This window comes from Podarcis erhardii, assembly GCF_964252035.2.
Source record: "Podarcis erhardii genome assembly, chromosome: 5".
Taxonomy (NCBI): domain Eukaryota; kingdom Metazoa; phylum Chordata; class Lepidosauria; order Squamata; family Lacertidae; genus Podarcis; species Podarcis erhardii.
In genome coordinates, this window is record NC_138509.1 from 76,471,402 (window position 1) to 76,494,503 (window position 23,102).

A 23,102-nucleotide genomic window follows, 5' to 3' on the forward strand; every position below is an offset into this window, starting at 1 on the left:
AGAAATGTGTCATTGGCAAAGAAGTACACTCCCTAGTTTCACAACTTCTTCCACAGTTAGTTTTATGGCACCCCTGACACTTCTACATGTACACATGCATTCATGCACACACACAAATGCACACCATGAATGATGTTCAAAAACTGTGTTCCTTAGTTGAAAGGACCAAACCAGCCTCTCTTCTCAGAAGGATCAGCTTCCCTGTTCTTGCCGTCAGGCTTCCCTTGAGCTCTCTCTTAATATTTATATTGAGCTAGTAAAAGTCTATGTATATTTAATCCTTTTTTTCTCACAAACATTTCAAGCTTTATTTTGAATGTGGTCATATTTTGGCCTAGGCTCTTAGTTAGATCATCTGATGTTCCCATCTGTTCCAGCAGAAACAAATCCAACTTGTTCAACCCTTATTTGTGCTAACGCTTAGAAACTTGTAGAATGGTACCTGGTTGTAAATGTCAAATGACTACAGAAAAAAGAAAGTATGATATTTCTGCAGAAAACCCGGCAGCCCTGATGAAGTCATTTTGAAAGCTCAGAGACCTAACTTCTTTGTTCTCGCTGCTTCAATGTCTTGCTCATTCCCTCCGCCCCTGTTAATAGATATTATCCACTTTCTAGCATGGAATGTTAGGTGTTTTCTCTTCCTTTTCAGGAATAGATTCATCTATTCATAGTTGGCAATCCCAGTCATATTTATATTGGTATCATTTGAGAAGATTTCTCCAAGTATGATAAATCCACACACACCCTCAAACTTTGTTGCTGTCATGATAGGTATAGTTTAAGTCTGCCTGTTAGGTTTGCCTATTTTATTGTCATTAGCTGCCTTTAGCTGTTTTAGGGAAAGGTGGGGCATAAATGTGATTAATAAATTAATGGTGGCTGACATGGTTCATCCCATTTACACAGGTAGAATCTCTTTACTTTTGAGATGCTAAAGAAAAACAGCTACAGCTGCCTGAACTCCATAAGAGATCTGAGGGGCATCTTGCTGGCACTCCAGCCTTCACCATCCTTGGTTCCCCAGTTGTTGTTAGGCAAAACATCCCTGAACGTTGTCCATGCTGCCTGGACATGATGGGGATTTTAATACAGCAACATCTGAAGACCCCAGGCTGGAGAAGGCTGAACTAGATGGAAATTTGGTCTAGATTGGTAAGTCACTTCTTAAATTCCTGTTAGATAGTTGAGTTGCATCATTTTTCTTCATCATGTTCTAGATCTGACACTGATTGTTTAACTCAATCAACTTCTGACAGATCTAAATCAGCTCCCTGGTCAAGTTCAAACCAGCAGTTGCTTTCTAACTACGGCAGTTATTTAGGCAGCAATGATGAGGCTGTTGTGATATGGGCAACACTGAGGGAACTATTCCCTCTAATCTATTAACTGTCAAAAGGCATGAGAGACCTGCTTCCCTATCTTGTAAGTGAAAACTTCAAGATGTGGTAAGGGCAACGGTAAATAGCAGCACATATCTTATATCTACTATCTGCAAATCTGAGGTTAAACGGTATGGATTTGAAAGAGAAAGCAATCCATGAATGTCAATGCAGTATTAGGCCCAGAATTTCTTATGAATTGTTAAGAAACCTACCATGAAACAAAATATCTTCCAAAGCATGCAAAGTCTTAGCAATTTTAAAAATTCCTTATAATTATACCAACTTCTAGATTTATTTATTTTTAAACCTCATAAGTATACAGATTTAGGAATAAACAAAGCATGTGGTTGTTGACTCAGAACTGGAAATCTGGATTGCCACTTAACTTGTTGGAATTTATGGGTTCCTTTTTACACAAATTTGCATGTCCATATATATATATGTGTGTGTGTCCGAGCACACAAGTACACAGACTGCTTTGCCATTTTTATGATCACAGTGGAGAAGCAAGCAGCTTACTAATTATGACTGCTAAGCCAACAAAAGATAAATATGGAGAGATGTCTCATAATAATGTAAGATCTGTGGGTACAATTTTTACAAGATTTCTTCTCACATTCCACCATGTTGCTCTGCTCAAGACTATTAAAATTATGCTGGAGATAAAGGATTTAGGAACAGTGTTTAATGTGTCCACATGCAAAAAGGACACACAATTTCAAGTTACTTAAAGCAAAAGTTTTATAAAAGAGCAACTGGGCTCAGACTTTGAATACCTACTTTCTCTCCGTAGAATCGCCTTGCTAAAGAAACTGTTAAGGAACTGGCTACGTTGCATGGCACAGAATACACATATGGGCCAGGAGCTTCCACTATCTGTAAGTACTGATCTAACGATAATATTACTTAGTTATAGTATAATAATACATTAAAGTCCATAAATTGCTCTTATTGCGCATGTGTTTCTTCCCACCTTCCCAAGAGAGTGCTTTAGCACTAAGCAGAGAGCTTTCAATAAACAAACAAGGATGATGTCATGATGTCATGTTGAGTTCCCTAAAGCAATATTGCTCTTTTTTTCCAGGGCACGTTGTGCTCATCCATCAATTTCTCCCCAGCTGTACTGCTGAGGCACCATTTTATTTTCTGGTTTCAAATGCGCTAAATGAGTGTATACAGTTGGGCCATGGGGGAGAGACACCTCAGGCCTGAGAGGCAAAGTCCCTTCTCTTTCTCCCTGGCCCTGGGGACTGTCTCCTGGGGCCATGTTCCTCACCACCATAATTCTCACTCACCTTGACCACTTTTGCTTGGCCAGAATGTGTCCTTTAACTATTATAACTGCCTCTTGTTTGTGTGGATAGAGGACAGGGAAATATGTGTGTGCATAGAAACCTATGACTTTTGGGTGACTGAAGAAGTCTACTTTATACTGGTCAAGTGTCCCAGAAAAAACAGGACATCCCGTTTCTTCACGTAAGATTGTGGCAGCCATTTTGGATGCCGTGATCTCGCACACTCATGCGCCCTTCTCTCACCCTCCAAAAAGTGGTTTTTCAGGGCAAGATCACGTGTAGGTCACATGAATCGCCAAGGAGCACATCCCAGAAGACATGAGTCCCAGTTTCTGAAATGAAAATGTTGTGGGTGGCACACTACTGTACAAAATTAAGTCCTATCTGTTGCATCACCCACTTCAAATAAAATAAGAGTCCTGCTGGATGAGGCCACAGACCCATCTATCCCAACAGACTGTTCTCACAGTGGCCAACCAGATGGTTATACTTTTGCAACCAATTCCAACCCCCTTTTTGACTCTAGCCTAGGGATGTAAGGAGGTAGCAATTTTCCATCCCATCCGGGGTTCATCTTGGGTTACATATGGTTGGAACCCATGAGTGTAATTAAGCAATTCTAGTGCATTTCAGTAGAAGGCAATCTTGAAAAACAATGCAAAAAACAATGCATTTATTTATGTAATGTTTGTGGACCAAGAAACCCGATAGTGAATATTGCTTGTACACTAGTGGCCAAAATTGTGGAAACCTTTTGGTGAAAGTGTATTTCTGAGGTCTAATGGCTCATAATACCACTTTTTTGGAGTAATGCCATAAAACTATATATAAGTGGAAAGATAATTTAATGAAGAATGTAATGCAACAAAGTTTGTTCAATTATCTGTATTCTATCAAAGGTTATAGCCAAATAACCAGAAAAAAGAAACACAACTTGCTTAGGTTGATATGCAGTAGTTTTCCTTCATTTGAATGTAGCCAATGAGCATGAGTATTTAGAGAGCCAATGAGGTGTTATGAGCCATCAAACCTCGGAAATACACTTTTTCCAAGAGGTTTCCACAATTTTGGCCAGTAGTGTATTCACTTATGTGATTTACATTCCTGACCTCAGGTGAATGTGTGAACTGCAAGGATTGATTCCAACAGAATCCTCTGGCATTCCTACTATAACCCTACTCAGAACCCTTCCCCACCCATGGCTTAGCATATCATCAGAACCTGGGCCCATGGTTAGGGTCCTCATGATGAATCATGAGCTGCAAATCAAGAAGAAACCTATCTTGCAGCTCATGGTTTGTCTAGAATATAATCCATGAGCCCAGGTCTAGACCAGTGTTTCCCAACCTTGGGCCTCCAGCTGTTTTTGAACTACAATTCCCATCATCCCTGACCACTGGTCTTGCTAGCTAGGGATGATGGGAGTTGTAGTCCAAAAACAGCTGGAGGCCCAAGGTTGGGAAACACTGGTCTAGACAACACACTAAGCCAAACCATGACTTAGCTCGGAGCAGTGCCGCAGTACCAGAACTGGGGGAAGAGCAAAGTGAGTGCAATCTACTCTCCAGGAGTCCACAGGCCCGCACATTTGTGCTAAACCATGGGTGCATACCAGGGCATAGTGTTATAAACTCATGAAGTTCAGCTGCATTTGCCAGTGCTTTAGCTCACCAAACATTTTTTCTTTCTTCATCCTTGCAGACCCTGCTGCTGGTGGTTCTGATGACTGGGCTTATGATGAGGGCATCAAGTATTCCTTCACTTTTGAACTTCGGGACACAGGCCGATATGGCTTTGCTCTTCCTGAATCTCAGATAAAGCCAACTTGTGAAGAAACTCTGATTGCTGTTAAACATATCGCCATGTATGTCCTTGAGCATCTGTACTAAAATAGCATTCCAGAACCATTAAAGAAAGCTTGATGCATCATTATTTTTCTGCTGTGGGTTATTTTGGGTCCAACAAAGATTCGGAAAGCCTTCCCCACACTTTGTTAATGGACCATTGAAATCCTTTGCTCCCGTTTCCGTGCATGAGTATCACAAAATGAAATATCTATAGCAGGAATGGCACACAGGCATTCAATAGCTTTCCGACCCCATCTGTTACCTCCGTGCAGTACCATAAGGGCTTATGCAGCTACATTGCAGGAAGGCAGCCCAATGCAAACTGACACACTTTTATTTCATCACAGGGGTTTGCCTAGTATCGCTGAACAGAAATGTTTTGTTCCCATTTGCTAGGGATAGGAGGCCACCACAGCTGGTGTAACAGTGGTCTGTCCAACTGCAATGTGTAATCTATTTACTCCCAAATATCCCACTGTAGTTAGGACTATTTTAGAGAAATGAATTGTGCATTGTAGTTGATAGAATTGCTCAACAGGCAGGGGTTAGTGAGCTGTGGAGCCTGTGCTTTACATAAACTCAAAAAAACAACAACAACTAGCTAAAGAACAAATTTGCAACCACAACAATTTAGCTAATAGTTCCTGAAAACAAGTCAGTAAGCAAGTACGTATTGCGATCCCCTAGCCTAACATGGCTACTCACCAGCAACAAAAGGCCACATAATAGAGGAACCAGACACTGCAACAAATTCAGGTGCCTTCCCATATTTTCTCAGGCAACACTATCACAGGACCCAATAATAATAATATTAAGTTTTCCTTCCACTATGATGCCAATGGCTAGCAATACCCTTCTCTATTCCACTTAAGGACAAACAGGCTAGTCTCTAAGCAAAAGAATGGGCTTACAATTGTCAGGATGCTTGTGTTATCATCAACACTGCTTTGTGAATGGTTACTGTTAGTATAGCATTTGTTGCTGTCTGTACTTTTTGCAATGCATGTCCCTCTGGCCTTACCGCTTACCGTCAGCATCAGCCCATTGTGTGACAAGGTCCCAAACCCTCCCGGGATGTTGGAATAAAGACACATGAAACAGTATTTTGGGTTAATGGGTGAAAAGGGCCACAACTTTGTTGGTTACAGAATGTGAGTGGTATTGGTTTAGGCTATATCTGGCTCCTGCCCGCCTGCAGGAAGTCTTGGAAGGGTTAACCACCAGTAGGGGGATCCCTGCTGATGCACATCAATTGGAACTTCCCCAGGGTCACCACCAGGGGTCATGCCATGGCCCCAGCCCCCCGTCTGGGGCTTCAGACAGAGACTACGCCCCTCAGATTCCTTTAACGGAATACCCTTGAATTAGGAGGGGTAGGTGATGGCCACTACCTTCCCTCCCCTTCAACCGAATACTCCAATGCCTAAAGGGGGCGAGTCCTCAGCCACAGGCAGTTTAAATAGCCCGCACCAAACCCCCGGACCATCCAGATTGGTCGGCCAGGGATGACGCAACTGAGGACCCCCCAATGGCGCAGGGGCTATCCCGCCCTGTGCGTGTGGGTAGGGCTTGCTCCCAGCTCGCAATGTCATTTTCCTCAGGAACGGGAAATGGCTTTCTCCCATCCCAAAACAACCGTGCTCAACAGAAACTCAGGCAACGCTTGAGGCATCTGATGAAGTGGACTCTATGAAAGTTAGTGGCATGATCAGTTAATACTGTTAAACAGGGATGTGAAGGGAATTCAATTCAGTTCACATTTAAAGGTGAGCCTGCCTCATTCACACTTCCCAAAACAAGATGTGAATCGAAACATAGCCATCCTTTTCAAATCCACACACCTCCCAGTTTTGCATTACAACTCTCCACCCAAGTAATGTGTACCAACGTGCCTATATCAGGGTAAAGTGTATTTAATGCATACATTTGTGAAAATAACATAGAAAAATACATTATATTAAGAGAAATTTCTTTAAAAACAAATGTGTGTATTAGGCAAAATTGCATACAAAAGTGTAAATATTAGGAGGAATTTGCTCTAAAATACAGGTGAACTTTTATGAGTACTTAAAAAGGAAAAGAAAAGTGAGGTAGAAATGTGGAGAACTGTACTTCAAGTTGTAAAACAAAGGAGAAACTGAGAGAAATTGAAATTGATATATCCGCCCATGCCCTGCTGTTATGTGCGTTGACTTATCCAGGTGCTGATAAATACATATGCAGCAATATTCCACAAAGTGTAGATTTCTATGGGTAACAGAGCACAGCAGATTTATGGTATATTTGTGCTAGTTAATTACCAAAAAAAATTAAAAAATACAAGCATAACATGGGTGCAAACTGATTCCTACTGGTAATCCTGCATCAGATTCCCAAGAAAATGAGTAATTCATTTATTTCTTTATTTCATAAAATGTATACACCGCTTGATATAAAAAACACCCTCAAAGCAGTAAAACACCCACCCACCCATTATTTCAGTAAGTATTTAGCATCAGTCTTGAATTTGGTCTCCCTAATCCTAGGCCAACTCTCTAACCACTAATTTTGAGCAAATATGTACAGACTTGTGTGCACTGAAGAACCCTAGGGTGCTGTTACTTTCACAGCACATTACTAAACACACACACACAATCTTATCTTCATCGCTCAGATGTCAAAATCTGAGTTTCCTTGTAAGCCAAAACTATACTGTTTTTTAAAAAATGAATAAGCTTTTAAAAAATAACCCAGAGGAAGTCACCTGCTTTATATATATATAACATGCAGGAATGAGAGATTGTGGCCAAAGCAGAATCATGAGGTTCATCCTTTTATTCTTGGGTCTCCTCGTGGCACCTCGGGCTGTTGTTCTCACTCGACGCTTTGACAGGTAGAAGTTTCTCATTGTGGGAAATCTCCAAAAGGAAAAGTTGCCATAAGTTGGTTTCTTTGCTTAGTAGACTTAGGGGGCGAGATCCACCAGAATGAATAGCTTAGGATGCAGCAGATCACCACCTCAGCTGGCTAATTCCTGGCTCGGTCAGCATGAAGTTCCCAATGGCAGCTCAACCAAAGATATGCCAGCATAATTTGCTCATTCTGGCTCAACCAGTGCTTAGCTGGGGCTGGTATAAGTCCCCAAAAAGGAGCATGGAAGGGGCAGAGTGGTGGGGACTTAGGCTGGATCCTGTTCACCTCAGTCACATGACAACCCAGCATGGAACATTATTTTAGGGCTTGTTTTTCCTCTACCAGGCTTAGGCAGAGCAGAAAGAGCAGGACTTCTGACTTAGGCAGCTTATTGTGAATTGGCTTGCTCCCTTACTGGTTGCAGCAGTTGGAGAGCACACAATCCAGCACATTGTAAGTCCAGTTGAAATGAATGTGCGCTGTGCAGCCACACACAAAATAGTCCCTAGCCTCAAAGAACCAAATATTGGGGGAGAAGGAAAAGGGCAGGATGTGGCTTAGTTTAATGGCGATTTTCCCTCTAGAAATATGTTTCATTCTTATTGAAGTGAGAAAGTATTTCGGGTGAAACTTCAGAATGAAAACCAAGTGGACTTTCTAAAGGACCTGGCCTCCACAGTTCAGGTGAGATTCTTCTTCCACATGTTTTTCATTTTTGTATTTTTCTCCACAGGTTTTAGCAATGGGTTTTCATCTCAAATTATGCACATTCTTTGTCAATGCAAGATCAGGGAACAAATTAAGAGACAATGCCCCATAGCTTATACAATCTCCTTTGCTTAAGCAAAATACTCAACATTCACCCGCTTCATTTTGAATGTGAAATTCTGAAACATTAATTTCTGTCTCAGAATTCAAAAACATGAGTGCCTTAGTCTCAATGGCAGCTCTTTATTGTTTTCATATTGGTAGGTATCAAATAAGAAGCATCATAACCATACAATTATAAAACACTTAATAAATAGAATTGCCTATCAGCTCTCCGATACACTCAAATGCATCAACTATGTAAAATATCAAATATTGAAAGCAGGTATCATTGGATGTCAGTTATAAGTATCAAATATTCAGGCTGACTTCCATTTGGTGAATTTTTGGCAATAACAGTTGCAGGGAAGATTTTTGAGAAGAACATATGGACTTTTTAAAAAGAATATATGGAAACATTATTATATCCATGCACTAACGTTTAAAATGGACAAGAAAATACATGAAGGACTTGCCCTTCCCATTACCTGAGTCTTCCTTTTTGGTAGCTGTCTGATCTTTCAATGGGATTTTTATTTTTATTTTTATTTTTATTTTGCCCAAAGCAACTTCCTTCTTAATAAATGTGTTCATTTCCTACTCTTATATGCCTATGCTGTCATAGAGACAATTAAAACCTATGCGAAGAAGGGGAAAGAATATTTTATTTCAATCCAATGTCTGGGAAAATCTTTAACAACCCATATACCTGAGAATGCACACTTTCTTAAAGACAAACGTTACTGAATTTTTCCTACACAGCTTGACATTTGGCATCCTAGTTCAATCCATCACGTTGTTGTTGGAACAGATGTGGATTTTCGCGTTGGTTCAGATCAGACAAGCTTTGTTCAGACAAAGCTGGAGCAGAATGGAATACAATATGGGTATGTATGCTACATAATGCTAGTTTGTGATGATTGTAAAGTATGTGTATCATATAACGTTTCAAACAACAAGAAAGAGGTAGTCACCAAACTTGGAATTTAACCAGGTCACAATTTAACTCAATATTTACTCACACTGAGAAATTATGCTTAAATCAGAAAACATGGAGGGGAAAGCACAGAGGTCTTTTCTTTTTCCTAACTCATATTCACCCAAGGAACTGACTGGCTGCTCAGTTGACGCTAAGCCACATGGGACGAGACCTCACCCAAGTCTTTAATTCAAATGTTACGTGAAATTCTGCATCTTACAATTTACCATCTTCCTTTACTCTCACAATATCTGAGTTTCCACTCATCATGAGATTTCTGATTGCTTCTACTGATGTGACCAGGAAGCCATTGACTGCTGCTCATTGCTACCATCATCAACCTTGGAACTACGAGGATGGATAATGTAAACCACTTCCTTCTACCTCACAGCCATCCCCATCCCACAGCTCTGGCTGTGATTTGAGGGGAACTATTTACAGTACTTAAAATTGTAGCAACAATTTAACTAAAGATGTGAAGGTAATGAAAACAGAATTAAACTCCTTTAGAAGAGAATTCTCCAGTAAATCAAAAAAGAACATTTTTTTAGACAAAAAATGCCCATTGTATAATCAGATCAAAGTATTTATATATAGAAATGCATATATTACATTAAAGTCCAGCTTCCATTACTGTCTGATGCATACTTGTCAAACTGCTGGTTGTCAGCACTATTACGGTAAATGAAAGTCTTGCTGTCTCCTTAAGGGGGCCCCATACATTATTATTATTTTTATTATTATCTTAGTAATATGAGTTTTTGAGTTTTATCTTCTCTGCCACCATAAGTGTGCATTTCTTATATGTAATCTTCTGGGCTTTAATCCATATCTTCCTTCTACTAATACTTTTCCAAGTAGATTGCCAGCATAGATTTATGGTATGGAGTTGAATTGTCTTTTGGGAGGTTGTTGTTGTGACCCCATGGACCAGAGCACGCCAGGCACTCCTGTCTTCCATTGCCTCCCGCAATTTGGTCAAACTCATGTTAGTAGCTTTGAGAACACTGTCCAACCAACTCGTCCTCTGTTGTTCCCTTCTCCTTGTGCCCTCAATCTTTCCCAACATCAGGGTCTTTTCCAGGGAGTCTTCTCTTCTCATGAGGTGGCCAAAGTACTGGAGCCTCAGCTTCAGGATCTGTTCTTCCACTGAGCACTCAGGGCTGATTTCCTTAAGAATGGATAGGTTTGATCTTCTTGCAGTCCGTGGGACTCTCAAGAGTCTCCTCCAGCACCATAATTCAAAAGCATCAATTCTTCGGCGATCAGCCTTCTTTATGGTCCAGCTCTCACTTCCATACATCACTACTGGGAAAACCATATCTTTTACTATATGGACCTCTGCTGGCAAGGTGATGTCTCTACTTTTTAAGATGCTGTCTAGGTTTGTCATTGCTTTTCTCCCAAGAAGCAGGCATCTTTTTAATTTCATGACTGCTGTCACCATCTGCAGTGATCATGGAGCCCAAGAAAGTAAAATCTCTCACTGCCTCCATTTCTTCCCCTTCTATTTGCCAGGAGGTGATGGGACCAGTGGCCATGATCTTAGTTTTTTTGATGTTGAGCTTCAGACCATATTTTGTGCTCTCCTCTTTCACCCTCATTAAAAGGTTCTTTAATTCCTCCTCACTTTCTGCCATCAAGGTTGTGTCATATTTGAGGTTGTTGGGAGGTAGTATTGGAAAAACTGCAAACCTTAATGTTGGGCAAAATCTAGGGAAATACAGTGGTGCCTCGCAAGATGAAATTAATCCATTCCGCGAGTCTCTTCGTCTTGCGGTTTTTTCGTCTTGCGAAGCACGGCTATTAGTAGCTTAGCGGCTATTAGCGGCTTAGCAGCTATTAACGGCTTAGCGGCTTAGCGGCTATTAACGGCTTAGCGGCTTTAAGAAAAAGGAAACAAACTCGCAAGAACTCGCAAGACGAAACGTCTTGCGAAGCAAGCCCATAGGGAAATTCGTCTTGCGAAGCACCTCAAAAAACGGAGAACTCTTTCGTCTAGCGAGTTTTTCGTCTCGCAAGGCATTCGTCTTGCGGGGCACCACTGTAGATGTTTGCCACTGATTTAATCAAAACATAGCTTATATTCATTGACTGCCCCCCAGTGGATATTGGAAAGGTGGAAAGTTAGTAATCAATTAAACACACTTTACTTTCTCACCTCACAATGCTGAGTTGAATAAAATACCTTTAGCATAAATATCCTACATCTGATGCCCTTTTGAAATGTGGTTTTTTTGGGGGGAGGGGTTGTTGGGTTGTAGTTTTTATTTTGATTACCGGTATATATTTTGTGGTTTTATATTTTGATTTTGTTCTGTGAACCACCCTGAGACCTCTGGGTATAGGGCGGCATATAAATTCAATAAATAACAACAACAACATTAGTGTCAGAAGTGGCACAGCTTCATGAGTATGTGGCAGTTTTATCTATGCATTTAGTTGGTTATTTACGGCACAATCTGTTCAGAAGTAATTCAATGGAGTTGAATTCTTCCAAGGGAAGTAACTGTTTGCTGCTAGCTACCTTGTTACATGCACTGACATATGTGTAAGCTTTGTTTGATTTCAGGATGTGGACGAAGGGATTAAACCAGAGGAGCCACAGAGAATCTCCTTCTCCTGGGGAGGGAGGGGCTATGTGCGTGAACTAAATGTCTTGGTGTCCTTTTTCCCACCACAGAATTTTATTCCATAATCTACAAGAAGAGATCGAAAAACAATTTGATGGTGGGAGGCATTTCCGTGAGAAGCACAGCTACACGAGATACAATGAATGGGAAAAGGTACCATGTTCTGAGGGGTGGTTCCTCTCCCTTAAGCTACATATATAATTGGGACAATAAGTAGATCATTTTTCACCTCCATGACATTTTAATCGGACGTATGCCAGTGTTTTATAACAACCGTGTTTTCTTAGATTGTTGCATGGACTGAAAGAATGGCCAAAAAATACCCCAAACTGGTCTCAAGGGTTCAGATTGGAAAGACGTATGAGGATCGTCCCATGTACCTGCTTAAGGTGAGAGTCTCGTTCTGACTCAAGCACTATAAATAATTTAGATTTACAACTAGAGTTGAGAAAGTGACCACAGAAAAATGAACATTACCAAATTGAGGAGGCTACAGCCCAGATATCCCACCAATCTGGCTGGGTTACCCAGCCACTCTGGGCGGCTTCCAACAAAATATTAAAAATACAACAAAACATCAGACATTAAAAACTTCCCTAAACCGGGGTGCCTTCAGATGTCTTCTAAAAGTCAGATAGTTGTTTACTTCCTTGACATCTGACGGGAGGGTGTTCCACAGGACGGGCGCCACTGCCAAGAAGGCCCTCTGCCTGGTTCCCTGTAATCTCACTTCTCACAGTGAGGGAACCGCCAGAAGGCCATCAGAACTGGATTTCAGTGTCTGGGCTGAATGATGAGTGTGGAGACGCTCCTTCAGGTATACTGGACTGAGGCCATTCAGGGCAAGGGTAGGCAAACTAAGGCCTGGGGGCCGGATCCGGCCCAATCACCTTCTAAATCCAGCCCGCAGATGGTCCAGGAATCAGCATGTTTTTACATGAGTAGAAAGTGTCCTTTTATTTAAAATGTATCTCTAGGTTATTTGTGGGGCCTGCCTGGTGTTTTTACATGAGTATAAGGTGTGCTTTTATTTAAAGTGCATCTCTGGGTTATTTGTGGGGCATAGGAATTCGTTCATTGTTATTTTTTTCAAAATATAGCCCGGCCCCCCACAAGGTCTGAGGGACAGTGGACTGGCCCCCTGCTGAAAAAGTTTGCTGACCCCTGATTTAGGGCTTTAAAGGTCAGCACCAACACTTTGAACTGGGCTCATAAATGTACTGGGAGCCAATATAGGTCTTTCAGAACCGGTGTTATATGGTCTTGGTGGCCACACCTGGTCACAAATCTAGCTGCCACATTCTGGATTAGTTGTTAAAGTTGTTTGCACTTGCTCTGTTGGACCATGGTACAGTTTTTATGATGTCCATGCGTAACCGAGTTCTATTCCCTGTAGATCCACTTATTTTTTTTCTCCAAAACATATTTCCAGTGGGATGCACCCTCCCACTGAACTGAATGCTAGGACTCTGTACATAGTACACACAGGATAAAGATGTTTCAAAGATTAATATTTGCTGCTTAACAGGTTGGGAAGGAGAGTGGAAAAAAGAAGGTCATCTTTATGGACTGCGGCATTCATGCACGCGAGTGGATCTCACCTGCTTTCTGCCAATGGTTTGTGAAGCAGGTTGGCTAAACAGTACTTTATTTATTACATTTATAGACTACTTTTATCTTCCACTGAGCTTAAAGTGGTGTACATGGGTCTCCTGCTCCCCATTACATCCTCACAACAACCCTGTGAGGAAGGTCAAGCTAAGAGAAGGTGACTGGCCCAAGGTCGCCCAGTGAGCTTCATGGCTGAGTGGTGTTGTAGATACAAAGTTTCCAGCAGCCCAACAAAATGCCCTGTTTTGCTAGCTACCAGCTGTCTGGCCAGAGGTTGCGCATCATCACAGCAGAACTATGCACCCATTGGTGGCACTTCTCAAGCAAAGCTAACAGAGAGGGGTCTGTATTACACTCTAACCCACACCTCCAGCCACCAAAAGCAGGAAGTTAAAATTACAGCCTCATAGTGCAATCCTATATGTGTCTAAGTACCGTATTTTTCGCTCTATAAGACACACTTTTCCCCTCCTAAAAAGTAAGGGGAAATGTGTGTGCATCTTACGGAGCAAATACAGGCGGGAGGCTCTGCTCAGTGCTCCCTTTAAAGAGCTTTGTGGAGCATGTGTGTGGCTCTTCAGGGCTTTTCCCCAAGGAGGGAGAAGGGCTGCCCTTCTCCCTCCTCTGGGAAAAGCCCCCAAGAGCCGCACACATGCTCCACACAGCTCTTTAAAGGGAGCGTAGCTCTTGGGGGAGCCTTAGCCACACTCAGCCTCTCCTGGGCAGGGGATGAAGGCTCCCTTTGCCTGGGAGAGGCTGTGCACGGCTAAGCAAAAAGCCAGGACAGCCAGCGGAATCGCTGCACTGCAATCCCGCTGGCTGTCCTGGTTTCTGGGATTCAGAATATTTTTTTTCTTGTTTTCTTCTTCCAAAAACTAGGTGCGTCTTATGGTCTGGTGCATCTTATAGAGCAAACAATACGGTAACTCCCAGTGACTTCAGTGGAGCGAACGTCATGGCAGCTGTGTATAGGATTGCAGCCCTAGTGGGGAGAAGAGGTGTTTTAGTTTTTAAGTAGTTCTATTGTTTATTTTATTTTACCCTTAAGCTCCGAAATCCTAAAGGTGAAAAATCTGCTTTAAAAATAAAAAATTCTGAAGGATTCTAACCTTCTCAGCTTGTTGACAACTGAATAGTGCATTTGTATAATTGCACAAAATGTTGGGTTTTTTTTCTTGCAGGCTGTCAGAACCTATGAAACGGACAAGGTCATGTTCAAGCTCTTGAACGATTTGAACTTCTACATCCTTCCCGTATTCAACATTGACGGCTACGTCTGGACATGGACTGAAGTAATGGCCACATTTCCCCCCTCTTTAGTAGTTTGCTGAATTGAATGTTATTATTTCTATCCATTATTACTGCATTAATAAATTTATTTTAAAAAATATTTATTAAGGTGACACCTAAAAGGAGGGGAGAGGACTGGCCCATGTGGTAGAACATAATATTTTATGGAATGGCTACAATCCCATAGCAACTTACTTAGTCACAAGTCCCAATGAGCTCAATGAGACTTGCCTCAAAGTAATGTATAGGACTGTGTTGTGGGTTATTCATGGGGAGTCAAAACACGAGTGTTCATGTCTCCAATGCCTGCGCTGTCAAAGGAGCTATGATATCATATATTGAAAGTGTTGGTGAACAGCCTTCAATATTTGTCCTATTTTGTTGTATCCCCTTGATGCCCTCAATCACAGCTCCTGTCCACACCTTCCCTTCACCCACAGTCGGTGCTCTCTTTACCTTTGGGAATCAGCTGTGTTACAACAATTGTGAGGAAGGAGAGAGAAGAAAAAGATCTTGAGATTGCTAAGCAAGTGGTTGGTCCATCAGCCTACTGACTCCTTGGACTTACTAAGGCAGCTGCCATGGTTGGAATCAAGAAGTTAAAGGTTCACTCATTCTCAGTTAGCGTTGACTCCTTGCATGAACTAGCTAATTGTGACATGAGCCTTGGCAGCCTAGAGATTCCTTTGTCATCCTTTGTAACGTTATATTATTGTTGCTTGGCCTAGGACCTTACAGCGAAAGGCAGGTAAAAAAATATTATAAATAGATACATAGATAGATTTATATGTATGTATGCTCTGGTCCATGGGGTCATGAAGAGTCGGACATGACTAAATGACTAAACAACAACAACATAAATTTGTAAATTTTAACACGCAGTAAAATTATTCCTCTCCTGTCCTCATTTCCACATTTCAAGTGGAATGTGTTAGCAGTGTATATACACATTTCACCAATAAATGTAGGTACAAAAGCCTGGTAATTGTTACCTGGCAAAATCGGGGGGGGGGGATGAAAGGTGATCAGTCCACTGTGCATGCAGATCACATGTATGTTATGTCTAACAGGTGGACATCAGGTAAGACCACGAGCTGGCCATGAGGAAGAAAGTGAGGCCCAAAGGCAGGGCATATGGGCCCAATCCTTCTGATGCACTATAGAAAAAAAATGTTCCCCAAAGGAACAAGAATAGATTTCCATCATTTTGTCTCACAGGATCGCATGTGGAGAAAGAATCGTGCGAATACCTCTAACAGTGATTGTCCTGGTGTTGACTTGAACAGGAATTTCAAAGCTAAATGGGGCAGTAAGTATAATATGCCAAGGAGCGACATTAACTGAGACTCAACATTTCTCTAACTGTCAATTTCCACATTCTATTTGAACTTTCCCACAATCTAAAAGTCACTTCCAGAAATATAGTGGAAAATTGTACAACTTAAGCATTCATTTCTGTCATGAGTGTAGCCAAGTGAGGGCGGGGGGGGGGGGACACAGAAACCCACCCACCCCCAATCAAGTAAAACAATAGAAATACTTACCTGACCAATCATGTAGGTTCTACCCTCCTCTAACAAAAATCCTGGCTACACCCATGATTTCTGTGTTACTTACTTTCAGAAAAGGAATTTGCAAAAAATACCAAAATGAACATTAAATTTGTGGTTGTGTGATATATTTCTGGGAATGGCTTTTGCATCACGCAAAAGAGAGCCAAAGGCATTTTCCCACCTGAAGCAGAACACCAAATGCAGCCATTTCCCAATCCAAATATGGAAGCTTTTTCCTCAATAAGTGGACTTACTTATGAATAGGCCACTAACCTCCTACGCCTTTCCCACTTCATGCTGAATTCCAAACTGAGGATCTGTAGAAGTGGAAGAGGCAGTGGCAGGTGTCTCCTCCCAGACTCTGCCTCTGCCAATGGGTCATCTGTACTCCTCATCCTTTTCCTCCTACTCAGGCTCCCTGTGCTAAATGTAATTAAAGCTTTGTCTTAATGGAGCAGCCATGATAAAACTAGATAAATCCAACAGATTTGTTTGCTATATACCAGTTATTGGGAACCTTTCTTCCTCCAGATAGTTCTGAAGTACAACCCCATTATCCCTGGCCATTCGCCATTCTGGCTGGGTTTGTTGGGAGCAGCGTTCAAAACTCCCATTGTTCTAGGCGCGTTTTGCAACAAGGAATTTCATTAGCACAAGCAGTTTCTGAACTCTGGGCGCAGTACCGCTCCTAAGATTTCCGATTAAAACTGCAGTGTGGAAGGAAAGGAGGACCTTTTTCTTCCTCCACCACTCTCTGAAGACTAGAGAAGATACCCTCCTAAGAATATTAGGGGGGCAGGCAGGGGAAGCCAGGGTTTGTTTTCTGCAGTCTTCAGGTAAGGACTAGACCATGTAAAAAAATGAATATAATATTTTAGCTGCAGTTCATTCATTTTCACTTTTATATTCTATTTATTTAAAAAAGTGTGCCTAGACATTCTGTTGTTACACCCATAACCTAGGTTTAATGTGCCATTTAGCTCCTAGCTTTCATATCTCAGTTTCTAACACTAGTTGAGAGTTTACATGCGCCAATATCTGGAGTAACAAAGTTTCCCCAAACCTGAGATATACCAATAGCAAACTCTTTCTTCAAATGATTATCCTTATGTCATCAAAGGAGCATCATCAGCACACAAGAAGGATGTGCTGGCTGGGGCAAATGAGAGCTGTAGTCTCAAACATCTAGAGGGCACCATGTTAGCAAAGGCTGTTGATGGAAGGAATTACCAGACTGCACTGATGTCAAAGAAATCATGACACAAAAAGCAAATTGTGAAGTCCCTTTCTGATTTGGAAGGAAATGCAATCTTCTTCACTATTCTTCAAGCGAGTAAGCAATCTATAAATGGCACCAATATAAATACTTCATCTGGAAACTTTTTCTTGCAGCCATAGGTATATCGCATAAACCTTGTTCGCAGATTTACTGCGGTCCCTCGGCAGAATCTGAGCCAGAAATCAAAGCAGTTACAAGCTTCATCCGAGAGCACCTTTCCTCCATCAGAGGATACATAAGCTTCCATTCCTATTCTCAGATATTGATGTTTCCATATGCCTATAAGGACGAAACAGCACCCAATAATGATGAACTGGTATGTAGAAAAAGATTATTACAGTCGTCTTCTTATCATACACAAAGTCATTGGGTGTAAACAAATATGTTGAGGCATAGCTAAGCAGAGGCAGTGAGATACGACCCAAAGTGCATCAGAAAAGTATTCAAAGCTCTGGGGAGTTGGATGCAAATATCTGAGTGTTTTAGTATAAATTCAATCTTTTCCAATACTTCAGTGCAAGGTTAGAGCCAAGAAACAGACAACCTCGACTGTCTAGATCAGGTGTTGTCAACCTGGTCTCTACCACCCACTAGTAGGTGTTTCAGGATTCTAGGTGGGCGGTAGGGAGTTGTACAACACAAGCTGAATCCTCCTTCCATCGAGCACTGGTGGGCGGTAAGGAAATTTTACAATCAAGAAAAATGCATTAGTGGGCATTAGGTATAAAAAGGTTGACTACCCTGGTCTAGATCTTAGCTATGGTCCACATTATGTTCAACTGCAGCAGAGGTCAGCTTGACCCAGACTATTGCATTTTCTCCCCAAGGGTACATATGAAACCATATTGATGAGTACAATGGAAAAGGTACCATAGACAGAGATGTCCCCCCACCTTCTAAATGACTTAGTAATTCCTAGTAGTTGTTTTGTTCCCTAAAGAGAATTGGACACCTGCCAGCATCGCACAGGAAATGAGTCTTGTGTAGGAAAACCAGCATTCCTAATTTCATAGACACTTGTGATAGAAATGTAGATACACCAATGCTGCCCTCTTGTGTCTTATAACAGAGGAACCTAAATTTGCACTCATCTCCTCACTATTAATTGCTGTTTACATTTCTTTTACAAAAAACCTGCTATACTTTAAACCATAGAATCTGATATTTGAAAGGTCTCATTGCCTCATGCTCAGATTCGTGTCCCTGGGACCACTGCCAAAATAAAATCTAGAGTTTGATTTAGAAGAAACCAGTCCCAGTTCCATGTTTTGAAAAGCCCTCATTTATTTTATTTTATTTTATCTATCTATAGGATGTCCTCAGTAGACACACGCACATACCTGCTCTTCTCATTGCCACCATAGCTAAAGCTGTCCATTTACTTTACATTTCTACAGGCCCAATCCCCACACCTGCTAGGAGAGGTTGCACTCCTGCTTGCAAGCTTCCTACAGACATCCAGATGGTCTCTGTGAAAACAGGTTGCTGGTCTAAATGGACCTTTGGACTTTTTCAGCAGGGGTCTCCTCATGTTAACTTAATATGGAGGTTTCTGCCCCTTTTCCCCACTAAAAGAGGACAGAGAAAGAGAAAGAAGCAACAAAGAGGAGATGAAGCCAAGAGGCTCAGGGACTGGCAATGCCCTTCAGCTTCCTGGCAAAGTGCATACTGACACAACTTTACCTTTTAAAGTTGTCTGCACTTTGGCAGTCATCTCGCATCTTACATTTAAAATGGGATACTTTCCTTTATAGAGACAGTTTTGTGTAGTTTTCCTATCCAGTAGAACCAGATGCCAACAAGTATCATTTACCATTAGGAATGTCTGGGTGAGAAGCTATGAAAAGAAATTGCTTCCTTATATAGCTGGAGGCAGCCCAATGATTCTCAGAATCACACATTGCAAAATAGTACCCAACAGAAAGCCGGGAATAACTGTATTGTACAACTCTGGTCCTCAATACGAGATGACTTGAGATTGGCCCAAAGGGGTCATGTGTTGCAGTAAACGGAAGGTGTCAGGCTGGAGGAGACTGGGGAGAGACGTACACAGTCGCTTGCCTGTAAATATACAGAAATGTCCTGTTGGCCAATGCCTGCAAGAAGGGAAGCAACTGAATACAAACAAGTCTCAAAAGCAAAGAACAAGTTGTTCTCATTCAGAGGAATGAAGCCTAAATTCCTTGTGAAAGTAGCAAACCTCAGTCTGTCCATCTTTCAATAACAATGGGAATCCTAATCAGCTGCCTTGGATCTAGGGTCATGTGCAACACCTCCTTGTGCCCTACTCTAGGCTATCCCAAGAATTTTTCCATGAACAATCTAATTCCCCCCCCCTCTTTTAAATACAGAACAAAGTAGCTAAGGAAGCAGTAGAAGCTTTATCTAGCCTCTATGGTACAGAGTATACCTATGGACCAACTGCCACTACAATTTGTAAGTATTTGTTTCTATTTTCTATGGACGTGTACATGCAAGGAGAACTTTTGCAAATCAAATCAATTAAAGCCAATATTTTGAAACAACAACAACATAACTCATGGTTCGGCTTTGCCTGACCTCTATGTAGCCTTCCTGTGCTACTCAGCTTCACAACAGATGGGGGACAGCATGCTGATGATCTGCCTTCTAGCCCAGCCTATCAGACCCTATTGGGTCATTGGCTAGAGCATTGCTGCACTGACATCACTGCAGCTTATCTGAATGGTGTGGGGGCAGGCAGGGATGAGGGAGATATTCAATTCTGTATGCATTTAAAGATGAACCTACTTATTTCGCACTTTTTAAAACAACCCTTAAAACGAAACACAGCCACCTTTCAAAATTCACAGTTCTCTGAATTTTGCAATATGGTTCTCAACCCAACTAATATGTAGGAAACCATGTATATTGCGGTAAATTGTACATTAACTGTATATAAATATAATGCAAAAATGCATTATATTGGGGAAAACTGCTTGCAGAAATGTTCATATTTGTCAAAACAGCATACAAAAATGTATTTTTTTTAGAAGTGCACACTAAAATACTGGCAAATTTTCATGAGCGTTTAAAAAAAATACAGAAATTTGGGGGACTGAATAAGAAGCTGAAAGTGGAAGATTTGTCTATTCCCCAGGGCAGGGCAGCTGCAAGGGCAGGGATGCTCAGAGTCCCTGCATTCTGCCTGCACAGCCCTTGTCTCTCCCTGTCTGGGTAATCTGCAGCAATGCTGGTTTCAAGAGGGTCCTCTGCATCTCTGCCTCACTACATGGGCTGCTGTTGCTATCAGAAGAAGCCTTCCTATTTTATTGCATCCTTCATGCCAGGGTTGTCTTTAATACTGCCTTCTGGTCTGCCTGTTTTTCAGATCCTTGTTCAGGTTCCTCTCTTGACTGGGCTTACGACGAGGGCATTAAGAATGCATTTACTTTTGAGCTTCGTGACCTTGGGAAATATGGCTTTATCCTCCCTGAATCGAAGATAAGGCCAACCTGCAGGGAGACGATGTTGGCAGTCAAGCACATTGCCAATTATATCCTCACCTCTGCTCCGTGAAGCTGTCTTCACGTTTACTTGCAAATGGTATTGGCTCCTCCTTGCCTATCAGCCCCCTCCCCTTTTCTCCCTCTTAGAAATAGCCCCTACAGATTCTTCTCCATTGCTTTATTATTATTCTATGAATGCTTTTGTAAAGATAGGCCATCTTCTCTTACCTTCCTATGCCACCAATACTTTCATCAGGCTTGTGGTCTCTCCTCTTTATTGCAGGGTATCAGTTGGGTTGGAGGCAAACATAGTCATGGTTAGAGGAGAGCCACTGAAATCAGTGAGACTTAAATTAGTAGGACTTCTCTAAGTTTGAATCCAACCCAATCGTTCCATTTCAGTCATTTGATTCAGATATTTTAGGGATGGGTTCTACTGGAATATTATTACTATTGTTTTATGCAAGCATAAATCAGACATCTGCTGAGTATCTCCTGAAACCAGGTTGATTTACAGGGTCCATTTGGAATAGTGACAGCTCCCCACCATGCCCACTGAGCATTTTTTAGAATCTCTTATGCATTATTTGTACAGATAAGTAATGTCGTTAATGTAAAATAGAAAGAAGAAGGAGCCATTTTTAAAACAAGAAATGCATTCTAGGCTCAGAGAGATCACAATTCAATTACCAATGCTGGTCATACAACTGTGCTGTGTAAAAAGCTCCTGAGACCATTCTCTCACAATTGAGACTACAGCTGGGTTTTGCATTTGCCATCATCAACATTTGAATATAGAAGCTGCATTGTTGGCTGCAATGCACACATGATTTAAGATTGGCTTCCCTCTGCTTTCTGTCTCTGCTGCATTCCAGGGTTTGTCTATAATATGGTTAGCCTAGCCTTTCAATTAACAGCCTTGTAGCTGTCCCTGCAAAATGAAACAGCAGAACTTTGGGAGCTCTGGATCCCTGTCCTTCAATTTCACACCCCATGCCTTTTTTTTTTTTTCCTTCATTCCTGGGTATTCATCTGGTGTGAAGGAGAGAACCACAAAGGAGCTATTTCTGTGTTGTGTTATTTCATGTGGCTGTAAAGGATGTGGGTGAATATCACAACTGTGTAAACAGAACTGATCAGATCTTTCCCAACTTCCTTCCCACCAGTGTGGGGAAGACCAAAGCGATTGGCCTCACTGATTTGATATGATATGTAGCTGCATGGGATCACAGTGTGAGGATATGGCCCCCACACAGCTTGGTGCATATCCATGTGGCCTTGTGATCCTGCCCTAGAAGTCTCTGAGGTACTCTAAGATCAGCTTTTATTATTCCTCCCCATTTAATTCGCCAACTGACTTTCAGAAGCATTGTAAGAAAGTAGATCTACAACTTGAACAACACACAAGGATACTGCAGCATCAACTGAACTGTAACATGGTTTATGTCAATATAAATTTATCAGTTGAGTAAAACAATGAATTAGATCCATATTGGTGGAAGGGGGGAGATGCTCTCTGCTGTACTAAAGACACTTGCGATCCTATTTTAACCCACTTCAAATAGTTAGCAGGAAAAAAATAATTGGACACATATTGTAATTTTCTTTTCCTGGTTATGGTTATGCCTTTCCCATCTATCTCTCCATAGCATATTTTAAAGGACATCACATAAATAGATAGTTTTTGAAATGAACTCTGCTATTTTATATTGCTTACTAACCAGCATATTTCTTAATAAAACCTTTGCATCATGCCAAATGTTTCTTCTGAATGTTTTGAACAGAATGCACCTAAATCAAACTGATATGTTTTGCTCATCCTTGATATTAATGAACTGCTTCAGAAAGACACCTGAAAGCTTTTGCATGGTCTGGGACAAAATTATTGCTATGGTCAAGCATGAACTTGGTTCAAATCAAAGCTCAGTTATGAATTTAATATATGATTCTATTACTATCTCTTGAACTTCATCCCCTCCCCATCAGTTAAATGGGGAAAATAAATAGTGGCCTACTATTACAGGATTATTGTGAAGAGATTGCAATGGAGTACATTAAATTCAC

The 23,102-nt window shown here is 41.4% G+C and overlaps 3 protein-coding genes across 3 annotated transcripts in view; 2 read left to right on the forward strand and 1 right to left on the reverse strand.

The window, feature by feature from the left end:
• The window catches only part of CPB1 (carboxypeptidase B1), a 29,718-nt gene extending 25,109 nt beyond the window's left edge, over positions 1–4,609 (forward strand). The window contains exons 10-11 of the mRNA XM_081862690.1: positions 2,179–2,263; positions 4,382–4,609. Coding sequence (XP_081718816.1) covers positions 2,179–2,263; positions 4,382–4,569 — 273 coding nt within the window. The 3' untranslated portion in view covers positions 4,570–4,609. The remainder of the gene's footprint in view (positions 1–2,178; positions 2,264–4,381) is intronic.
• The window catches only part of CP (ceruloplasmin), a 324,621-nt gene that overhangs the window by 142,141 nt on the left and 159,378 nt on the right, over positions 1–23,102 (reverse strand). The window lies entirely within an intron of this gene.
• On the forward strand, positions 7,279–22,797 carry LOC309342244 (mast cell carboxypeptidase A-like). The gene is made up of 11 exons (XM_081862683.1): positions 7,279–7,399; positions 8,028–8,103; positions 8,989–9,113; positions 11,889–11,991; positions 12,126–12,227; positions 13,367–13,468; positions 14,631–14,741; positions 15,958–16,048; positions 17,685–17,887; positions 19,923–20,007; positions 20,921–22,797. Exons 1-11 carry the CDS (start codon positions 7,299–7,301, stop codon positions 21,106–21,108), a joined length of 1,287 nt encoding a protein of 428 aa, XP_081718809.1. The 5' UTR covers positions 7,279–7,298; the 3' UTR covers positions 21,109–22,797.